Below are 23,735 nucleotides of genomic sequence, written 5' to 3'. Positions count from 1 at the left end.
ATAAAAAAAATGTTACAAAATTGGAAAATCTTAAGGCGTACATACCTAATTATTTGTTGGAAATCAAGGGTTTAGTACGGGACATGGATACTCAGTATGACGTAGATTATTTAATAAATACTATAGAGTCATCTTCTAAAGTTATTAATAAATATATAGAACTAAACGTAAAGTTGATAAAGATAATAAAGTTAAATTCATAGATAAAAAGACAATAATTATCGCATTTGAAGGCAACGTTCTGCCGAATTATGTTTATTTAATAAGGTTTTTTGTCACGTTGAACAGTATATTTGAAAAGTCGTTCATTGTTATAAATGTCTTAGATTTGGACATGTATCCAAATAGTGTAAAAGTACATAAGAACGGTGTATTCAATGTAGTGAAATTAAAGAAAAAGATCATAATTGTAATAGAGAAGTTGTATTTTGTATTCATTGTAAAAGTAGGAACCATCTGTCGATATCTAATAAATGTCCCCAATATGAAAAACAGAAAAAAAAAATAAAAAATATAATGGCTGAACATAATATATCTTGTGTAGAAGCACTTAATTATTAAAAATATTCCGGTATCTAAACCAGTTCCAAACAAGCTAAATTCTGTTTATACTCACACTGATTTAAATATTACGAAATCTCAAACAAATAAAAAGACAAAAGTCAATTCACCAGTTGCACAGTCGTCTACTGAGAAACCAATGTTTCCTTTTGTTTTTGGACCTGATAAACCTTTACTTTTTAATCGAATTGTAATAAATTATGAAAACATTGAAATTAAAAGAAATGTAACTAAAAGTGTTTCTCCTTTTTTAATATATTAGCTTTTACAAAGTATACACACTTTTTATGATATACGATATATAGCTAAACAATTAATAGTCAATAATATTGAACAGGTATTGGAGGGTACTTTGATTATTACTAAATAAAAAATGTCTTGTCAACTTATCTAATCCACACATTTTTGTAATTAAAAAATGCTAAATTAAAAATAATACAGTGGAATGCTCGTTCTGCTGCCTCAAATAAAACTAGCATGATGCATTATTTAGTAACTAACAAAATAGACAAAGCTCTTATTAGTGAAACATGGTTTAAAAAAATGTATTAAGTATATGATTTTAATGGGTATAATCCTGTTCGTAATTATAGGTTAGATGGTTATGGTGGAGTTGCAATTCTTAAAAATAAATCAATTTGTTTTACTGAACTAAAAATTAAAAATAATAATTACAATAATGAAATACAGTTATGTGCTATAAAAATTAAATATGGAAATAATCAAATTTTATGTCACTATATAGAGCCCCGAAAATAAGATGCACAATAAATGATTGGATAAATGTATTTTCCCAGTTACAAAAACCAGTTATAATAGGTGATTTTAATGCCCATCATACTATTTGGGGTTCAAGTACAAATGATTGAATAGGAATACAGCTGGTTAAAATGGCAGATGATCTTGAATTTACAGTTTTAAAAATTGGACAACCAACAATACTAACTCAACCTAACCAGAATTACTCAGTTATTGATGTTACTTTCTGAAGTCCTGATCTTGTAAGTAAGACTGAATGGTCTATCTCTTCAGACACACCAGGATCAAATAATTCTGTTATACAGGTAGATATTTGCATTAAAGCCGAAACAGAAGAAATATTGATAAACTGCGTTAGGATTTCACCGCCATAGTCTAACCTGTTAAACTGTTTGTTCGGGCTGTTAGGCCGCTGTCTTCTGAGTTTAGTTCTCGACGTTTCGCCAACACTAGGGGTTGCCATCTTCTGGAGATGTTACTGCTTCGCTTGTAACCTGAAACTGACGCCGCGTTGTACTACGGAGGTGTCACCTCGGGGGAACAATTAAGGGTCTAACCACCTTCTAAAATCCCCGGGTGCTTTGTAGAGGGCTTCGGAGTTAACGTCGAGAGCTCCTCTACTTTAAGTCCATTTTCGGGTTATGGACTTGTAAATATTTCGGTGTCTTGCCTTGAAAAAGGCAAGATATTTCTTACATGACAATTTCTTCGTCGAAATAAAACACCAAGTTAAGTTGAAACAATTCTCAGCCACAGAGTATGGAAAATAAATGCAGGAAGCAGAGCCCCGAGAGCACTAAGCTCTCGCAGAGCCCGTGAGGGACTGACTTGGCTGACCTAAAAAATCGCCAATATTTATATGCGCTGTTCGAGCGATAAATAGGGATTTCCAGGTCAAGAGCCAATGGGAAAATTCGAGGCGGGGCGATGCGCATCGAAATGCGTACTAGTCCACAGACTATGGCATTCGATGACATCCCCCCTCCTCTGGAGACTGCGGCTGGGAAAAAATATTTATTGATTTAAAAAATACAAATGTGAAAATACACAAGAAAATATGCATAAAAATACAAGTAAAATGTTCAAAAAGAAATTCACACAACACTGCACTACTTACAGGGGGAAATCGGTGGTGATGACGGCATCTCAAGCCCCTACAGGTCCATCCTCGGTCGGTGTGCCAACTCCTCCAACGGGCTCGTCTTCTTCTCGGTCGTCCGGATCCCATCTGCCATATCCAACGGGGTTTCGTAGAGTACCAGTGTGCCGAAGCCTACGTGGTCGTCCAACCACTTTCGGTAGGGGGGCGATGACTGGGTCTACTCCGGGACTTCCATCGGCATCTGGGGCTTCTAACTTCGAATAAGCCTGGCTCGTCAAAGGTGTCTGCACGTCGAAGGCGTCAGGTCTGCAGAAGGCCTCGATGTCGGAATGTTAGAGTATTGCTTTCTAACACTACGTGGTTCTCCCCATTCTTCTCTTGACTTCAACCCATGTTGAAGTCAATGGTGTGTTGACTTCTGTGAATTCGAGCTAGGTCGTGGGTTCGGATTTTAACCACGTTGTCGGGCGCCATGTCACCTCGGGGGAACAATTAAGGGTCTAACCACCTTCTAAAATCGCCGGGTGCTCTGTAGAGGGCTCCTCTACTTTAAGTCCATTTTCGGGTTATGGACTTGTAAATATTTCGGTGTCTTGCCTTGAAAAAGGCAAGATATTTCTTACATGACAATTTCTTCGTCGAAATAAAACACCAAGTTAAGTTGAAACAATTCTCAGCCACAGAGTATGGAAAATAAATGCAGGAAGCAGAGCCCCGAGAGCACTAAGCTCTCGCAGAGCCCGTGAGGGACTGACTTGGCTGACCTAAAAATCGCCAATATTTATATGCGCTGTTCGAGCGATAAATAGGGATTTCCAGGTCAAGAGCCAATGGGAAAATTCGAGGCGGGGCGATGCGCATTGGCCTTTATATACTTCTTTATTACAAAACATTTTTAATCAAAATACTGAAATTCCAAATAACTTAACCCATAAATTAAAAAAAAGAACGTAATTTTGGGAACTATATAAAATGTCAATCAAACATGGCAAGTAAAAAAAAAACAACTATATACCTATACTAACTATATATACTAACTAAATATTGCAAAACAAAGGTGGGTCAATTGGGTTTCTTCTCTCAATAAATCAATCTCTACTTTGGACTCAAGCTAGAAAGTTATACATAAAATCACCAACAAAAATAAATCTTTTGAAGATATTTGGATAGAAGAGTTTTTTGACATAATTGCTTCTCCAACAGTGATATCTATGCCTAATAAACCTAAGAAAATAGTGACCGACAAAAACCATTTCTTACTTCAACCTATTAGACAGACAGAACTAAGCTATGTTTTAAATAATCGTCCTAGTAAAAGTCCTGGTAATGACCACATTAAGTATCCTATGCTTGATCTGCTTCCTCCAATCGCTAAATATCTTTTATTTGAAATCTGCAGGTATGGATGAATGTAAAGAAGTTAGTATCACCCGAATTTTAAAGTCAATGAAGGATCCGAATCTGGCAAAATCATACAGACCAATTGCACTGTCTTGTGATCTTAAAGTATTACAAAGGATACTAAAAGTAAGACTCGAATGGTGGTAAAGTGAGAAAAAACTACTCTTCCAAATTCTCAGTTCGGTTACAGACTAGGATGTGTTACTTTGGATGCACTCGCTACCGTAGTAACTGACATTCAAAATGCATATTCTCGCAATACGTATGTACCACTATTATGTTTGGATATTGGAGGTGCATATGACAGTGTTAATTTAGATATGCCAAAAGAAAAAATGATTCATCAAATCCAGATACCTTCCCTGCTAGCCCAAAATATTGTCAATTTCTACTTAAACAGGAAAATATATATTAGGATAAAAAAAACAATCAACTCATTGGACCACGTTTTAATAGTTCGGGTCTTCCACAGGGCTTAGTTTTAAGTCCACTTCTATTTAATCGTTACACAGCCGATTTTTATAATATTAGTATCGAAAAAATTTCATTTAATACAATACAATATGCAGATGACTTCTGCATCTATACTGAATCTAAAAAATACAATAACGGCTTAAACACATTGGAAAATGTTCATGAAGATTGCTGTAGTTGGTTGAAAAAAAAATGCTCGTTGGCAAACAACAAGTCTAACATTTGTATATTTACTAGACATAACTTGTCTCAAAGAGAACAAATAAAATTAAATGATAATTATTTTCCCCTCTATAAGTCGATAAAATATTTGGGTATGATTTTGGATACAAAACTGACCTGGAAACTGCATGTTGATTTTATGCTTGATAGGTGTAATAAAGCACTAAACTTTCTCAAATCAACTTCAAAAACTTGGTGGAGTGCAGATGTTGAAACATGTATTCTATTTTATCGTTCTTATGTCAGGTCCAGTATAGATTATGGCTCTAGACTTTACGGATCCGCTAGTAACAATATTTTAGGTCGTATAGATGCTTTCTAAACATTTGCGGTGTTGCATGGGTGCTATGAGATCTACCCCTATGAGACAATGGAAACGCCCAGTAACCTATTTATCATGAGAACACTTTAATAAGTCGTATTATTTTAAACAACTATCTGACAAATTGGCCAAAATCTGTTTGTATTTATACAGACTCATCTAAAAGTTCAAAGGGTACTGGTTGTGCCTTTAATATTCCAGATAAATTTATAGAAAAAATGTTTAAGCTGCCCGCAAATTTCTCTATTTTAAGCGCCGAGGCTGCGGCCATATATGAGGCTTTAATTTATTTTAAATTGGCATCATATAGTTCAGCAGTAATTTTATCTGATTTATTATCTGTACTTACAGCTATTCAAAAACCGCATCTACGATGTAGTACTTCTAATCCATACATTTTTGTAATTAAAAAATGCTTATTTGAAATTAATAAATACATCCAAAAAATACAATTGATGTGGATTAAAGCACATTCAGGACTTACATATATTGAACACATAGACCAGTTAGCTAAAAATTCCATCCTTCATGGAACACGAACCAACTACCAGCCTTGCATTATAGATGCTTTTGCTTGTTCAAGAACTGAACAAATGAACAACTGGAAAGCACACTGGGGAAAGTACTGTAGTATTTCAACAACACAATATTTGATACAACCAATTATTCCAAAAAAAAACCTTGGTATAAGAATTTCATCCTCATTTATACTGCGTTACTCCTCGTTATACTGCACATTTATTTAAAATAAATATATTAGATTCGGATATTTGTCAAGAATGTCAGATGAAAAGTGATTTAAACCACATATTTTTTTGTATGTCAAAAGTATAAACAACCCATTAACAACCTAATTAAAAGAATTATAGACAAGAACATCCCACTTCCTGTTAATATTCTCTTTCTACTATCACTCAATGAAAAAAAAAAAATGTTTGACTGCTTGATAACCTTTTGTCTGATAGTAAAGTATGCCTGTAATTAGTTAAAAAAAAATAATTTAAAAAATGATTAAAAAAGGAATATAAAAAAAATAAAAATATAGTAAAACCAACAATAAGAAGATCTAAACCTCCGAGGTGTTGTATCGGGTTTATATCCTAACGTAGTGAAAAAAAAATATATTACCATAGTTGTATTTATTAACATAGTAGGTAGATATTTTTATTTGTAAGATGTATACACTATGTATTTCACATGACGTCTTTCAATAACTAAATTATAATAAAGGTCCATTCGCTCAACTTGAGCATATTTTGACAGATTCATAGCTGGAAATCTACAACACAAAAGTTCCTAGCTCGCAGTATTAACAGCTTAAATAAACTTTTATTACACACTTCTTTCATTGAAAAAAGAAGAATTATTATAAATAGTGGAAGTGTATACTAAACCCATAAAATTTTGGGTAGTATATATTTAAAAAATATATTTAAGTTGTTATAATTTATCATAACTATTTATTATATGGTGCAAATAAATAAACATTGATTGTCGGTAATTCGTAAAGTTCCATTTTATTTACTATTTAGTTTGTAAATATTGTATTACTATTGGCTATGAGTACGTGTGTTTGATTGTATAGTAATTTCCAGCCACTTCTAGTCTGTCAAAAAGTAACTAAATTCGGAAAAAAAATAATTGAAGGGGTTAGAATACAAAGGGTATAAGTACTAATTTCAATATATTGAGTAAACTGGCTTTAAACTTAATTTGCTACAGTAAAATCTGCAGTTAAAAAAACTTTACAATTTCGATAAAGAAGGTAAATATAAGACAAATGATATATTCTAGCATTAGTAGTTTAAAAATTTAAAGCTTTTTTTCCATAAAAAATGCAAAAAAGTTACTTGTACCCGTTGTATTCCAGCATTATTTCAGCATTAGTAACAGGTGGAAACAAAATATCTATAGGCTATTATAAATTTATTCACATAATAACACATATTTTACTATACATTCTCATAATCAGAGTCAATTATGGCACTATCATCCATATCGTTGTCAGAATCTGATTCATGCGCTACCCTGGAAGTTGAAGCTGTCACATTATTGGACTTTCGAGTTGTAGACTCTCTTACTTTTGTCTCTTTCTTTTTTTGTTCCTTATGAGGTAGATCCTTGTAAAACTGATGATAGACAGGTGGTATATAGTCTAGTAATGTTTGGAGATCCTTCTACTTTGATGTGGTAATCGTTATATCGTCGGTATTGGTAGACAATATATTCTCTAATTTGAGGGAAAGTCGACCTCTTGGTAAAACGGATACCCATTTAAAAAACGGAAAGTCCTCTTGAAGAGTATGTTTAAATTGAAATGAAAATATTGCAGCATCTTTAGAGTATTTAAAGTGGTTTATCTCTCTAAAATATAGAGGCTTTTTTTCCACATCTAGTTTTGGATCGTTTATTAGAGTATTTAATTTTTGGAATGTAAAAAACATTTGTTGAGTCATTTAATGCACAACAAAACTTCTTGCAGATGATTTTATAACGGAAGTCCAATGTTGTGGGATAAATACTTGTGGATTTTTTCTTTTGGCTTGTTCAATAAGAGCAAATGCACGATCACATTCCATATACGTGTGTCCAGGTTCTAAAAATTTATGGTGGATTTCCTCTAAGTGAGTAGCTTGTACAAGAAACATGAACAATTTGCTTATGTATTTATTTTTATTTTGCCCTCCACAGGAATCACTGTAGGCAATAAGTTTTGTTACGGTTGGTGGTAGCGACTTGATGAACTGCAGAAGACACGATCCTATTGCCTGTGACCCTCTCGAAGCAATATTTTCAGACCACGTAAACATATGAGCCTTGTTGTGCAACAAATCGTAAACACAAAAATTATATGTCCACAACTGCCTCAAATAAAACAGTTTAGATGTTGTGATCAGCGGAGTGGGTAAAGTTTGTTGCAGATCAAAACATACAACTAAGGTATCTGCTGAAGATATGTAGGTATCTATATCTATTTTTTTTGTTTCACAGGCTAGCTCAGCTTTACGTTGGTGGACAGATAGTTGGACCTTAGTTTCAGCGACATTTCTTTGATCTGTTGAGTGTTTAATAATATTTTGGTACTTATCACATCTGGAACAGGTATCAGAATGTGGTCTATGAAATCGTAAATTGAAATGATTATTGAACACATATCTGTAATAAGATAACTTGACTGGGGTCCTATTATCTTCAAGGCAGATCTCTTTGTATAGATTATACATACACTGTACGTTTAACTCTGAAGACAAATACCTTGAAGCGGCATTGTCTTTCCTAGAATAGTGACTTCTGTATCTCGGAAATTTGTTGATGCTCGGTCCTTTACCTCTTTTATCTGGTTCAACTATTCCAAGGTCACTGGTTTTTTTGCATACAAATGTAAATCTTTTGTTTGAAATGTCAAACGTTTTTAAAAAATATGGCTTGCACACTCGTTTTTGCAACAAAAAAATTTGTGTACTAAAACCCTTGCTTATGTTTCTGTTCATTTTTCTTTTTGCAACACTTACTTTTTTTATACACGACGACAAGAATGATGTCTGATGGTCGTACGATGGCAGTTCATAAAACGCATTAAATAATTGCTGTCTTTCATTTTGAGATATATTTTCTGTACATTTATAACGACATTGATGTGGATACGCGACTAAAGATTTGGCCTCGTGTAATTTCATTTTACGGCACACATACTCTTTCCTGTGGGTTCGTAGATTTTGACGTTTTTTAATTTTCCATGAGGATTCGTGCCTTTGCCGTTTTCTAGTTTTTTTTAGAAGATAGACTACTTACGGATGACATTGCCTCATTTGTTATAGAGTTGGATTCATTCCTATAACCACTTTCACTATCAGTACTGCTCCCAGAAGGGTGGTACGAGTCATCTTCATCGGTTTTGTAAGGATCTGGAAACAAAAATAAATAACCTCACAAAATTTAGGAAAAATAAATGTGAATAGTGTAATACTATTGTTTAAAATTAACAAAAAACTTACCTTCGTCGCTCTCCATTGTTATGATTCGTCAGTAGTAATATTTATCCATTAGTTGAAACGTTTTAGTTTAGCTTTAGCTAATTAACAAATGAACACAAAAACAATAATTCAAAGTATTGCACTAAAAGTAAGGTATATTAAAGTCACCCAAGGCTGATTAAGTAAGAATACAAAGGGTACAAGTACACTTACATCCGTTGTATTCTAACGATATCTACAATTATATTCACATACTTTTTCTAGTACCCAAAAGGTGGCGTTAGGAGTTACAAAATGCACTTGGATCCTATGTATTCCAATAAATAATTGTATCTAGTTTTCAGGAGTACATATATCTCATTTTATAAGACAAAGGTACTTGTACCCTTTGTATTCTAACCCCTTCAATTACTAAATTCACTAGACAGTTCGGACTGGGAATAGCGAACCGACTTTATTTATTAACATAGTATGTACATTAGCTAAGTACGGAATAATTATATTATTATTATTATATTAATAATAATAATAATAATAATAATCATGTTTCACTAATTGGCATATTTAAATTCTTTAATAAAGCTCATGTTGATTAAGACTAGCTGAATGACAATTGTCCAAGCCAAGAGAAAAAAACCTTGATAATTAAGTAATAATTCAGAAAAATTTGATATTCCATTTCGACATATGACAGTCAGTATTATCCTTTTCTGTCATTTGGTACATAACCAAAATTTTAAATTCTGTTTTGTTAAGAGGTTAAACTCAATGTAAGGTTTGTTGATAAATTTTAATAATTTTATTTGTAACAACTGTTTATGCGAATAATAATAAATACGTAATGTTTCTCTTTAAACCAGGAGTTTAAAATTATTTCTTTTAAAAAGATTTTCGTCCTTTTTTTTTAGGAAAGAAAAGTTTTTCTTTCTAACCAGCAAGAGGATTTTTTTAAACGGCGTCTATTTTAAATAGTTTAGAAATCTTCTTATGTATTGTTGCCCAGGAAATCTTTGTAAGTATTTTTTATTTCTTTTTTTGTAGTTAGTTAGTTGTAGTTTCAATTGGTAGGCAAATTTAAATTGCTACAACTGGAACAAGGTACCTCGTAGACAGCATGTTCTTCATTGGGATTTGGTCTGTACGGATCTGACGAGATTGGACAACTTGAAGTAAGTAGTGAAGATGGTTTTGATGTAGAGGGTTAAGAGTTCTACTGATCTTGTCAGTGACACCTTTAATAAAAGGTAGATAAATTTATAGAAAAAATGTTTAAGCTGTCCACAAACTTCTCTATTTTAAGTGCCGAGGCTACGGCCATATATGAGGCTTTAATTTATTTTAAATTGGCATCATATAGTTCAGCAGTAATTTTATCTGATTTATTATCTGTACTTACAGCTATTCAAAAACCGCATCTACGATGTAGTACTTCTAATCCATACATTTTTGTAATTAAAAAATGCTTATTTGAAATTAATAAATACACCCAAAAAATACAATTGATGTGGATCAAAGCACATTCAGGACTTACATATATTGAACACGTAGACCAGTTAGCTGCCGATATTGCCGATAGAAATTATTTAAGAATGAAAAGTATGTATTAGGCATGCAGTGTTTTATAAAAGATAATGTGTCTTGTGAGATTTGATTTTTAGAGTCGAAGATGGAAATGTGTGTGTTTAAAAGATATGGTACGGAAACAAGTCCATCAGCCACAGAATGTTTTATTTATGTTTAAAGATATTTTTTTGTTCTTGTTTATTTTTATTTTTTAGATATATGTATGTCACTGAAGTTATACTAATTTATATTTCTAATTTTACATCTTTAATATAATGTATTAGCAATTCTAAGGTTTATCTATTAGCTGTTGACAAAATGTGTGAAAAACGGAAGCAAATATTTCATTTCAATAAGAGTTTGAATTAATTTATTAGATTTTTCTATATTGTTGTTGCAGCCAAAGAAAATATGGTTAAGATCTCCGTAATAACTTATATCACAACTGCAGGATGGTGCCGGTAATATGCCAAGCTTGTAACGATTTAATTTGACTCCCACATTGGGTATCACTTATAGGGAGTTGAAATGGGGACTAAGCAATTACTGGTCTGGAGATAGGGTAAGCAAACAAACCGAAACTTTTGCGAACAGCCACTCTTGTTTTGGTTGGAGAGTTGGAGTCGTAGGTTACTATCTTTATTTAAGGTACTGGAAAGGGGTAACTACAAAGGAATAAATAAAAAAAAATACTAACAGATTTCCTGAGCAACAAATATAAGAAGGTTCCTGAACTATTTGAATTGGACGCCGTTTAAAAGAATCCTTTTGCTGGATAGAAAGAAAGGCTTTTCTTTCCTAAAAAAATTTAAAAGGTGAAAATCTGTTTAAAGGAAACAATTTTAAACTCCTGGTTTAAAGAGAAACATTACATATTTATTATTAATTCACATCAACAGTTATTACAAATAATATTTACGAAATTTGTCAACAAACCTTACAGTGACGCTATTTGTAGCAATTTAAACAATTATAAATCAAAATATCATAATTTTGATCGACTTTACTTACTTGCATTGAGGTTAACCTAACAAAACAGAATTCAAAATTATGGTTATATACCAAATAACAAAAAAGGATAATACTGACTGTCATGTCGAAATGAAATATTAAACCTTTTTGAAATATTTATTTTTATTTATATCACATAGGACACAGCACAACAAATTGGTGATTACTCAACAAAAACTGCAAATAGCATCTTGAGCTCAAATTCACCTCTCAACTCAAAAAATTGCCCGCTTTGAAGAAGTAAACACCGAAAGCTATTTCTTCCGAATAAAATTTTCAACTCTAACCAACTGCCTTTCTTCGTCCCAATTCATCTCACCCCGTCCAGTTTACGCTGCCAGCCAATCGGAACTTTTTTAATGACGCTTTTTATTCGATTATGGACCTTAAGAGTGCTGGGCTTTCAAAATTGTAGGAATTTATTTAATTAAAACGCAAATGTTATCTTCGCAGTTGAATATTTTTCTTGGATGTTTTCACATAACACCTATGTAAACAAACAAAGGAATTTTTATACATGCCAGCCAAGGGCGTATCAAATAAATTTTTATACATTAAATATTCGATACTTGTAAGGAAATTTTTTATGCTACAATTGCCCCTTCTTAAAAGAGAAAACTCTGATAACTTTATCCAGTTTTTGATAAATAAAAAACAAGAAATCAACAAATGACCTCTTGAATGAGTCGAAACTTCTAAGTAATGTATTTTAGATGATGGCTATACTTTGGCCGCTGAAAAGATGGAATGATCACGTGAATGGCACGCACTCTTAAACGTTCCTCTCCCTATGTTATCACTTTCCCCACGTTTACACCGCTCAAAAAAACGAACTAACTCTCGCTATAATACATTTATACAGGTTATTAACTTATATTAAATTTAAACATTTTATTGGATTTTGCGTATAGAGTTAATTTCTAAATTTCAATTTTTATAGGATGGACAAATAAAAAAGTTTATATAATATGTCAAAAGTAGTAAACTTTAAAAAAAATTAGGAGATAAATTCGGTTTATAAATTTGATGGAATGCGATTCGTTTGAATAGAATAGAATATCTTTATTCGCAAGAATCGGTTGACAAAGAAATATATGATTTAAATGATTGAAAAACACGTTTTTGTTTTGATATACATTATAGTAAAATTTAAATTTAGTAATTAATAATTTAAACAAATTATTAATATCTATATATATATATATATATATATATATATATATATATATATATATATATATATCTCTAAATGTGTAATTTATATATAAATTTGTATTCTGATCTGAAAAGCCTAAATTTCCATATAATTCTCGATAGAATTTTAGTTAGAATTAGAATTAGCATAAAAAGAATTATCTAGAAAGACGTCAATAGACAGAATTTAACCTTTGTTTACGGTAGAACCAAAGAATATAAACGCTTATAGAAGAATTATTCACTGTTATTTTTGAATGTTAGCAAAAGGTGGGACATAGATAAAGAAAAATGAGTCGAGTGAAACGCACGTGTTGCACGTGGTACCACTAAGGAGCGGTTTGCTTCTAAAATATGAAAGAGTGGGGCAATAAATGCAACTTTAGATATTTTTATATGTAGATGCCGCGTGGTCGTAGAATAGGATTAAATTTTTGCGTTTTATAAAATTGTTTAAAGAAAATAATATTATTTTAACTTTTAATAAATTATTTTTTTTAGAAAAATTATTGATTCAAATTTTTAATTGAAATATGTACAAATCTTAACTATAAATCAGTTTAAGACTATATTGTAATAATTTCACTAATATTCATTCATTGTGAAAATTATGTTTTAGATACTACTAGTTGTTATTTTAAAACAAGATTAAATAGTACCCATACAGAGTAAAAACTTTCACATATAGGTACTATTCATTAAAATGTACTGTTAAAGTTTAAAATTAAAATGCTTTTTGTTGTTATTGAAAAATTATGGATGAAATGGAAGTTTGGAAGTTTTGGCGAAATGGAAAATTTCATTATTTATTAAAAAGTTTCATTGAATACTTTTTTTTAATTGAAATTTTTTAAAAATGTTTCTTTAATTTCTGGGCAGAAAAACAGTATAATAAAAAGGTATGTGACTGTTTTTCGTTGTGTTGGAACAAACCAATTTTTAATTCAAAGTTATACAATTAAAAAAATATATACTTTGAATATTGTAAATATCATACATTTTTAAGTTTTAAAATTAAAAATTTAACAATTTAATATATTGAAAATAAAGATTTTATTGTGAAAAAACAAAAAAAAAGACAGTTTGCAAATCAATTGCATCGAAATTTGTTTAGTCGTAGATGCAAAGTTACCCGTTCTTACTCCTTTCCCACTTCCCCCTAACTACATATTTCATTATGAAATTTTCATGATAGTTTTAAGCCGACGGCCACGGCACCGCGCTGTGAGTTTATGCAGCCACCCTCTTAAACCGTAACCAAATCGCCCATTTGAATTGCTCTTCTATAAGCGTCTATATTCTTTGGTAGAACCTTCGCGAATATGGTTATGTCTGTGAAATGGAAATAATTCGAACATATATTTTTTCGAGAACATTCATATATTTAGGAAATAGAACAATTCGAATATGATTTCTTGCCAGATGATTCTGGAACATTGAAAAGATATAAATACTCGGTGATTTGAAAAAAAAAACGGACAGTTAGTATGAAGTCAGTATAAAGTCAGTCGGTCATATTTTCAATATAGTGAAGTCAGTTGTTCAGTAAGTTCAAGATAGAATACAGTCAGTCAGTTGGTGGAATGTTCAATATAGTAAGTTCAATGAAGATTAAGAAACAGAATAAAGAGAATATTATTGAAGATTAAAAATTATGTTATGTATAAATGGTGATTGGATAATGGAAGAAAGTATTAATTGAAAATTAAAATTATATAATATATTTGGTGATTGGAAGAGAAAAAAAGATTATGAAAAAGGAGAATAAATAGAAAAGAGGAAAGAACAATATTTTACTGATTTTTAAATACTATTAAGAAGAAAAATATTCTAAAATGGTGGAAGCTGATAATTAAAACATTGTGGAGTATTTGGCAAGGCAAGTTTACAAAAGAAAGATAACCGAGGCTGAGAACGAAGACATTGAGTGGTGATTAAAATCTTTATTTTGGAGAACAGTTTCATTTAGGCATTCGGTGACAGAAATTTACAAAATTTTGTTAATATAATTTAATTAGTGTCATAAGAATTTCAATTTTAAAGATAGTTTGTTTAAAATTTACATTGTCTATATAATTTAATTAGTTTCATAATAATTTTAATTTAAAGATAGTTTATTCTAAATTTTACATTGGTTATGTTAGATATATATGTGTGTTTCATCATAGATATAATAAAGAAAATTTCAAAAAGTGCTTACAAACTACTTCTTTGAGAACCGCGATAAAAACCCTATATATATATATATATATATATATATATATATATATATATATATATATATATATATATATATATATTATTAAAAAACACTCATTGCTCATTAAAACATCATTCTCAAACAAAACATCATCACGATTTAGCGCCCACCGCGGTGGCTCTCTATTTAAAAGAATTAGTTTGGGAAGATAAGTGCTCTCATATAATTAAATTAATTTTCAGTAGAAAGAAAAAAGTTATAGATTTTATTTTTAATTATATTTCAACAAGTAAAGTCTCAAAATGTCTCAAGGAAAGAAAGGTACAAGAAGCAAAAAGAATGAAGATGTGGAAGTAGAAATACAACCTCTACAAGAGGAGATTTTAGTTCAAGTTCCACAAGATACAGCAGAAATGAATCCAGAAAGAGAGGAAAATGTCAATATGGCAGCTTTGATGGCTTAATGATGCAGATGAACAAGACAATGGAAGAGAATACGAAAAAAATGGAAGAGAATTCGAAAAAAATGGAAGAGAATTCAAAAGAAGTCAAAGAAGACATGAAAAAAATTGAACAGAAAATGGAAGAGAATACGAAAAAAATGGAAAAGAACACGAAAAAATGGAAGAGAATTATAGAAAATTAGAAAAGAAAATAGAAGATAATAATAATAAAATTGTAAAACAAATAGAAAAACAAATAGATAAAAAACTTGAAGCTGCAGAGAAAAAAGTAGCAAATGAAATAAAAAATATACGGCATGACTACAAGAAAAGGATAGAAAATAAGAGGACAGAAGTAAATAGGATTATTCAAGATAATAAGATAGATATAGAACAGAAAATAGAGTTGCAAAAATGTAACTTAGAAGTAAAAAATGAACGAAGACAGGAGAAAGGCAGAAGAAAAATTAGAAGATATGCAACAGAATATCCAAATAAATAGTAATCAAATAAGAAATGTGGAACAGAGAATAGATGATATTTCACAAATGAGAGACATAGGGAGACCTTACTTAAATTTAATAAATGAGACTGGGATTAAATTCTCTGGTAATATAAAAAATCTGCATCCTAGAGTATACATAAATAGTTTAAAATATAAATTAAGATTAGTGAATAATATTAATGATATTAAAGATTATATTAGAATGACATTAAGTGACAATGCGGCAACTTGGTTTGCCAGTATTGAAAATGATTTAGATAATTTTCAAACATTTGAAAATAAATTTTTAAATTATTATTGGGGTGAATTAGAGCAAGCCAAATTTAGAGAAATTCTATATTTTGGAAAGTATAATCACAATTTAAGATCAAATATGGTAGATTATGCATTAAAACTGATAACGGTTGCAAAATATTTAGAACCACCACTTAGAGAGGATGAAACAGTCTTAAATGTATCTAGACATTTTGATGCCGATGTTGTGCAAACAGTAACTGTACAAAATATTCAAACAATAGAGAGTTTTTTAGTCAGCTTTCATGCGTCGTGGTAGTTAGACGTGCGTAAGAAAGAAGCTTGTTTTTAAAACCGGTGTTTATAAATTAGCTATATAAATAAATATTTCGTGAACTTTAAAAGTAAATTAATTACACCAAATAAAAAAGCGAAATTCGGAAAGACATTAAAAACTTATGAGTGCAGTTAGCGGAGGCGATGCCTCCGATAACAATGTTTTAGAAACCCAAATGGATACAGAACATGCATCATCTTCAAACGAGGAGCTGTTAGGATTTCAAAATCTGGTTCCGGTTATACAGATAAGTACCACAAAACTTGTTAATAATAAACCCATTATCGATAATGACTTTGCTAATGTACACACTTCAATAACAAATACCATAAACAAAGAAGTAGGAACAAAAAGAGAGGAATTTCTTTACCGACAAAACGACTTGGGACCTCATTACGTGTATTTGGAAAATAATTCACCCGATTTTAAAGGCAGGTTAAACGCTTTAAGGATAGGTGACATTATTATCACAAATTTTAAAGAAATTGATGAAAAAATTGTGAGCGTTGACGCAGTAGGGAGAAATAAAATACGTATAAAATTTAAAGATTATAAATCGGCCAACTATATCATATCTAAAAAAAATGAAGCAATATTTACAAAAAATAATTTAGACATATACATTCCTAAGTTTCTTGTAGTTAGACAGGGCGTAATAAGAGATATTTCCACAGAATTTTCAGTAGAGTATGTTAAAGACAGAATCAAAATGTACGATTTACACTGTAAATTTGAAGTCATTCAAGTCAAAAGATTAAATAGGAGGCAAGTAGATGAAAACGGTACCCAATATATTCCAACAAAAACATGTGTAGTTAGTTTTAGGTCACAGGTACTACCAAAATATGTAACAATCAACAAGGTACTAAAGGAAGTCGAGCCATATAAACAAAAGGTGCTATTATGCTTTAATTGTCTAAGATTTGGACATACAGGGGGACAATGTAAGAGCAGGGCTAGGTGCGAAAAATGTCAGGAATCACACAACTCAAAAGAGTGTAAAACGACCGATATAACTCCAAAATGTTTTAGTTGTTCGGGGAATCATTTTACTACAAATTTGAGCGCGTGTCCCAGGAACTCCTATGCAAAAGCAACAACCATTAATACGGAACAAACTACAAACATTTCCTGCCTCAAAACTTTCCCTCCATTAAATCCCAATAATTATACACCCACCCAGCTCCCATCAAATTCAATTAACCAAATGTCAACAAATAACATATTTTACAATAATTCAAATAATACAAATTCTAGAACATTTAAAAGACAGAGACCAAATAGTCCAGATCCAACATTAATTTTGCATAATGAAATTATAGCTTCCCCTAGATCTCAATTACCTAAGGGAGGAATATTAGACAGTATTAACTATAAAGGAAATATTAATAATAATTCAGTTGCATCTCCTTCAGACCTAAGCATGATAAATTCAATATTAGAATTAGTTATAGAAATTGTCACAAAAGTTTTAGTAACAAAAAGTATAAATATAAATAAGGAAGAACTCGAAAACTTAGTCAAATTAACTATAAATGGAAACACGTCATCACATTCTCAGACCTCAACCATTCAATAAATATTCTTCAATGGAACTGCCGTTCAGCAGTTTCTAATAAAACTAACCTAGAATATCTACTAGATAGGGGCAACTACTCCGTTGCACTTCTATCGGAAACATGGTTTAAAGCAGGAAAATATTATAATTTTAAAGGCCTCAACAATATTCGCTGTGACCTGGACGACGGGTACGGCGGCTCAGCCATTTTATTAAAATCAGACTTAATATACCAAGAAGTCTCAATTCCAACTACAATAAACTTTGAGCATACTTGTATCTCGGTTAATTTTCCATTTATACATAAAAAAATTTACTTCGTTTCAGTATACTTTAAACCGAGAACTAGAATATCATTACAACAGTGGATCAACTTTTTGGAACAAATTCCAAAACCATTCATAATTGGGGGCGACTTTAACGCACATAGTTTGGCTTGGAATGATGGATATGACGATATCTATGGCAAGACTCTTTTGGAAGCTATCGAACAATGCAACCTAGTAATTTTGAACGACGGATCACCTACATTAGCAAACAATAAGAAGTCAGCTGTAGACTTGACCCTCTGTACACAGGATCTGACGCACCTAATTACGTGGTCTACTTTAGAAGAACCTTATGGCTCTAACCACTTACCAATACACATACAATTTGGAAGGAATAGCCCGCTTGCGCAAATTAAACAGATAAAACATAACATATGGAGACTCAAGGCTGCTAATTGGGATGTATACACCGCTACACTTGAAGCTACAGAACCAAAATCATCACTAATGGGCATTATCGACAATATTAACAAAGCTGCCAACAAAGCAATTCCCTTACAAAAATCAAACACACAAAATAGAAATCATTGTTCGAAGGACTGGTGGAATGAAACCTGTAACATAGCTGCTAAAGCAAGAAAACAAGCTTACTTAACCTACACACATGCTCCAAATCTTAATAATCTAACAGAATATAAAAGACTTGATGCAGTAGCTAAAAAAACTTTCAAAGAAACTAAGAAAAAAAGCTGGATTAATTATTGCCAAAATCTAAATCAAAATACACCAATTAAAGAAGTGTGGAACAAAGTAAACCGATATAAAAACCGAAAACAAGTAAATAAACCCCCAATAAACCCCAAAGAAGACTGGATAAATGAATTCCACACAAAAATCTCGCCCCCATGGGTTGAAAACAACATTACTCAACAAATAGCTACCGTAAATAGAAACACTTCTTTTCTACAATCACTATTTCAATTATGGGAACTCGAACAATGCATTAAATCAACAAATAATAAATCTCCCGGGGCGGATAACATTTCATACAATATGTTGCATAAAATGCCCTTAGGCCATAAGAAAGCCCTGTTAGAATTGTTCAATTCGATTTGGATAAAAAAGATTCCTTTTCCACCAATGTGGAAAGAATACATCGTAGTACCTATCAAAAAACCTGGAAAACAGAACGGAAATGCAGATTCATATAGACCCATAGCTTTATCATCGTGTATATTTAAAACCATGGAAAGAATGATAAAGAACAGGCTTGAATATTGGCTAGAAAATGAAAAAATATTACCTGACTTACAATATGCTTTTAGAAAGGGAAGATCTTCCTTATAACCCCTAACGATACTAGTAAATGACATCTATCTAGGATTCACACAAAAATACAACACTTTGGCTACATTTTTGGATATCACTTCAGCATATGATAATGTTCAAATAAATATACTAGAAGAGAAACTTATCAATATTGGTCTACCAACCTCCTTTGCAAACTTCATAAAATCAGCTTACTCTAGTCGATCAGTTTCCTTAAAGATAAATAAAGAAGTTTCGGAATCAAGAATATGTAGATCTGGATTACCACAAGGTAGTATCTTGAGCCCAATCCTCTACAGCCTGTATACAATGGACATAGAAAATGTTATATCACGAAAGTACAAAATTATTCAATACGTCGATGATGTTGTTATTTACACCAGTAACAAATCAGAGGACAAATGTATAGAAAATATCAACATTGAATTTATAGAAATCCAAAAATGCCTAGACAACATGGGAGTTTCCATATCCGAGTCCAAAACCAATATATGTATTTTCTCTAGAAATAGAAACAACTATCAAAGACCATTAACAATAGGAAAATATAAACTCCGTATTAGCAATTCTGTAAAATATCTTGGCCTACATCTAGATAGAAAACTATTATGGAAGGACTGTATCCACCAAATCATCAAAAAAACAAGTAATTCTATAAATATTTTAAGAGCGTTTTGTAGGGCAAAGTGGGGAGCAGATCCAAATACGGCTTTACTTTTCTACAAAACAATGGTACGATCAATAATGGATTATGGAAGTCAACTCTATGGAACAGCAGCAGATACACATCTAAATAAAATCGAGATACAACAAAATAAATGCTTAAGAGTTTGCCTGGGATATCTTAAGTCAACACCCATAAATATTATGCAAGCTGAAGCTGTGGAACCTCCCCTTAAACTAAGAAGACAACTATTGAGCAGAAAATTTGTGATAAAAACCATTTCCAAAAAACTTCTTACCTCAATAGTATACAATCACTAACAGTTCAAGTTTTGACCCATAGATACTGACACTTCAAGAAAACCCCCCTCATAATAGAAACTTTCTCAGAAATACTTGACATTACAGATATACTTTATTCCAACCAATTCCCCCCGGTTCTAATTTACTCGCCAGAACAAATTTTTTCACGTGAAATTAGAACCTACTATTTTAAAAGTCAAGAAGTAGCAAGTTTCAATCAAACAAAGTTTAACGAAACAAAAAACAAATACTGGCCAAACTATGATTCTATATTCACTGATGGATCAAAGTCAAAAGAATATACCAGCTGTGCCTTTTACCATGTGGAAGAAAATACTGACAAAAAATTTATTCTACCAAAGGAAGCTTCCATATACACTGCAGAATTAACAGCAATTGTGCAAGCTATGAAATACATACTCGGCTCTAACCACGACAAATTCATAATATGTACGGACAGCAAAAGTGCAGTAGATAAACTTAAAAAAGTAAACATAAATAGATCAGTTAATCATATTGAAGCAAATATCCTGTATTTACATAATGAGATCCACATCAAGAATAAAGTCGTCATATATCTATGGGTAAAGGGACACGCAGGTATAACAGGTAATGAAATAGTAGATACCTTAGCAAAAACAGCCCCAACATCAGGAGAAGAACTAAATCTTAAACTACCCCCGTCCGACCTATTCTTAAACCAAAGAAACAAAATAAATGAGATGTGGCAAAACCTACACAACGCTTCAACAACCGGAACAAACTTTTGTAAACACCAGCAAAGAATTCCCAGAAAACCATGGTTTCACAAAATACCAAACAGAAACTTTGTCGCCACAATAAATCGAGTACGTGCTAATCATGCACTAACACCTTATTATAAGCACAAAATGAACATTACAGACGATCCACTGTGTAGTTGTGGTAAAATGGGTACATTAGTACATGTTTTACTTGAATGTCCAATAAATAATGTAAACATTAATAAACTATATTCTTAATTCACTACAAGATAAACCTTCCAATAGACCTAAATTGTATTATTTTTTCAGGAAATAATGATATCCTTTATGTACTTCATCAACACATCATAAACTGTAAACTAAAACTGTAAAATTACTAACCAATTTTGTATGCAATTCTGCGAAAGAAACTAAACGTAAAGCACACCTAAACACCTTACACATTTTATATATTACTAACAAAACAAATGAATACATCATGCTCAGGTCTGATACTATGAAACATTTTACACAAATTAATGATTCAATCTAACATAGTCTGGCTAATTGGTTCTCGCCAAAGCCATAAATTCCACGAAAAAAAAAATAGAGAGTTTTATTAATTTTATTCAAAGAATACAAAGAGGTAATATGGCAAGTAATAATGATAACAATGATATTAGAATGAATAATAGTAATAACAGAAAAAACAATAATAACTTTCAATATAATAAGAATAATTATCAACAATATAGACAATCATACAATAATACTAGATATGGTATAATCTACAAAATTTTATTAATAATAACAATAATCATAATAGACAAAATTTTAATAATAATACTAATTATAATAGACAAGATTTTAACAATAGAAGAAATACAGAGCGACCTAACTATAACAGAAAGGTAAATTGTGTACGAAGGAATAGAAGCTGCGAAGACAGGGAACGAAATAGTACAAGCCAAGAAAATGTGAGTAGAAGTCATAGTAGGGAAATACATAGGACATTAGATATAAGTGGTCAGACACAATCTGACAATTCTAACAATCAAAATTTTGTTCAGTAAACTTTCTGAATTACAAGTTGGGCCATTGCCATTATGAAAAACCTTCTGAATTTATTTCTTTAGATGAAGATAAAATTATTGAATCTATTAATTTAATTTATATAAATGCTATGGCCAAAAATAAAATGATTAAGGTTATGATAGATACTGGTTCAGAAAGTACTTTAGTCTCAGAGAATTTTATTTTTAATACATTAAAACTATCAGATATAATAAAGATTCCAAAAATTAAAATTGTTGGTGCAAATAATAAGAAGTTGGGTGAAATTAATAAACTAGCCAATTTTAAAATTAATATTCTTAATAAAGAAATGAATATGCAAGGATTTGTTGTCAAGGATTTATGTGTTGATATATTAATGGGAAATGACGAATTGGAAAAGAAGAAAGTTAAAATAGATTTTGAAGAAAAAATATTAACTTTGGAAGGGCAAATAATTAAATTTATGCAGAAAGATGAGGTGGAAGAAGGAATAAGAGTTGATAGGATATTATTAAAAGAAAATAATGATGTTCATGAAGAAAAAATGTATTTTGATGATAGGGAAATGTCCCAGAAGAATGTAAAGAATAATTGTAGTGAATATTTAAGGAATGGAAATTTTAAGCAGATGGATGCCTACGAGGTGGAATGCGTAAAATTGGAAGCAAAGAATAATGAGTACATAATGAAAAATAATTTTATTTGTAAAGATGTGATAAAAGTTAATTGCCCTGAAGGATATAAATCAATAGTCGTTTCCATATTACAGCAACACAAGGGACTTGTCAATAACGAAAATAGAATTGCACAAAATTACATCCATAATTAAAAGTTAAAGAAGAAAAAGATTTTAAAACAAAATCATACCCAATACCATATAAATTCAGAGAAGAAGTAAACAGAACGATTAATAATATGTTAGAAGATGGAATCATTGAGAAGGCAGATACACGTTTTATAAACCCTATAGTAGTAGTACGTAAAAGATCAGGTGAAATCAGGTTATGTTTGGATGCAAGGAATATTAACAAGATCACTGAAAAGCAATTTGAAGCTCCAATGAGTATAGATGGAATACTAGGAAGAATTACAGGAATGTCATTTTTCACTAAAATCGATTTACAGCATAGTTTCTGGTTAATACCTCTAGAAAGAGAAAGTAGAGAGTATAAGGGATTTCAGATAGATGGAGTAGTATATCAATTCAAAGTAGTACCATTTGGACTTCAATCATCATGCAGTGCTCTATGTAGATGTCTTCATGATATTCTGGATCAATATGAACATTTTGTTATTCACTACATTGATGATATATTAATTTTTTCTAAAACGGCTGAAGATCATGAGAAACACCTAAAAATTATAATCAACAGATTAGACAAAGTTGGACTAAAAATAAATCAAGAAAAATGTACATTTTTTCAAAAAGAAGTAATATATCTAGGTTATAAACTTAACACTAAGGGAATCGAAATGGATCCAGAACGGACACAGGTCATTCAGGAATATAAAACACCACACAATCTAAGAACT

The 23,735-nt window shown here is 31.2% G+C and overlaps 1 protein-coding gene across 8 annotated transcripts in view; it reads left to right on the top strand.

Moving 5' to 3' along the window:
- rasp (protein-cysteine N-palmitoyltransferase Rasp) overlaps window positions 1-23,735 on the top strand; it is a 372,840-nt gene that overhangs the window by 271,769 nt on the left and 77,336 nt on the right. Inside the window, exon 5 of one of the 8 annotated variants that reach the window (XM_072532072.1) lies at window positions 9,724-9,957. The exons of the other annotated variants lie outside the window; for them this stretch is intronic. Within the exon in view, the coding sequence (XP_072388173.1) occupies window positions 9,724-9,787 (64 nt within the window). The 3' untranslated portion in view covers window positions 9,788-9,957. Of the gene's footprint in view, window positions 1-9,723; window positions 9,958-23,735 lie in introns of those variants that run through there. 8 annotated transcript variants of the gene reach the window in all.

This window comes from Diabrotica undecimpunctata, chromosome 5 (genome assembly GCF_040954645.1).
Source record: "Diabrotica undecimpunctata isolate CICGRU chromosome 5, icDiaUnde3, whole genome shotgun sequence".
Classification (NCBI taxonomy): domain Eukaryota; kingdom Metazoa; phylum Arthropoda; class Insecta; order Coleoptera; family Chrysomelidae; genus Diabrotica; species Diabrotica undecimpunctata.
This window is presented reverse-complemented; position numbering and strand designations above follow the sequence as displayed.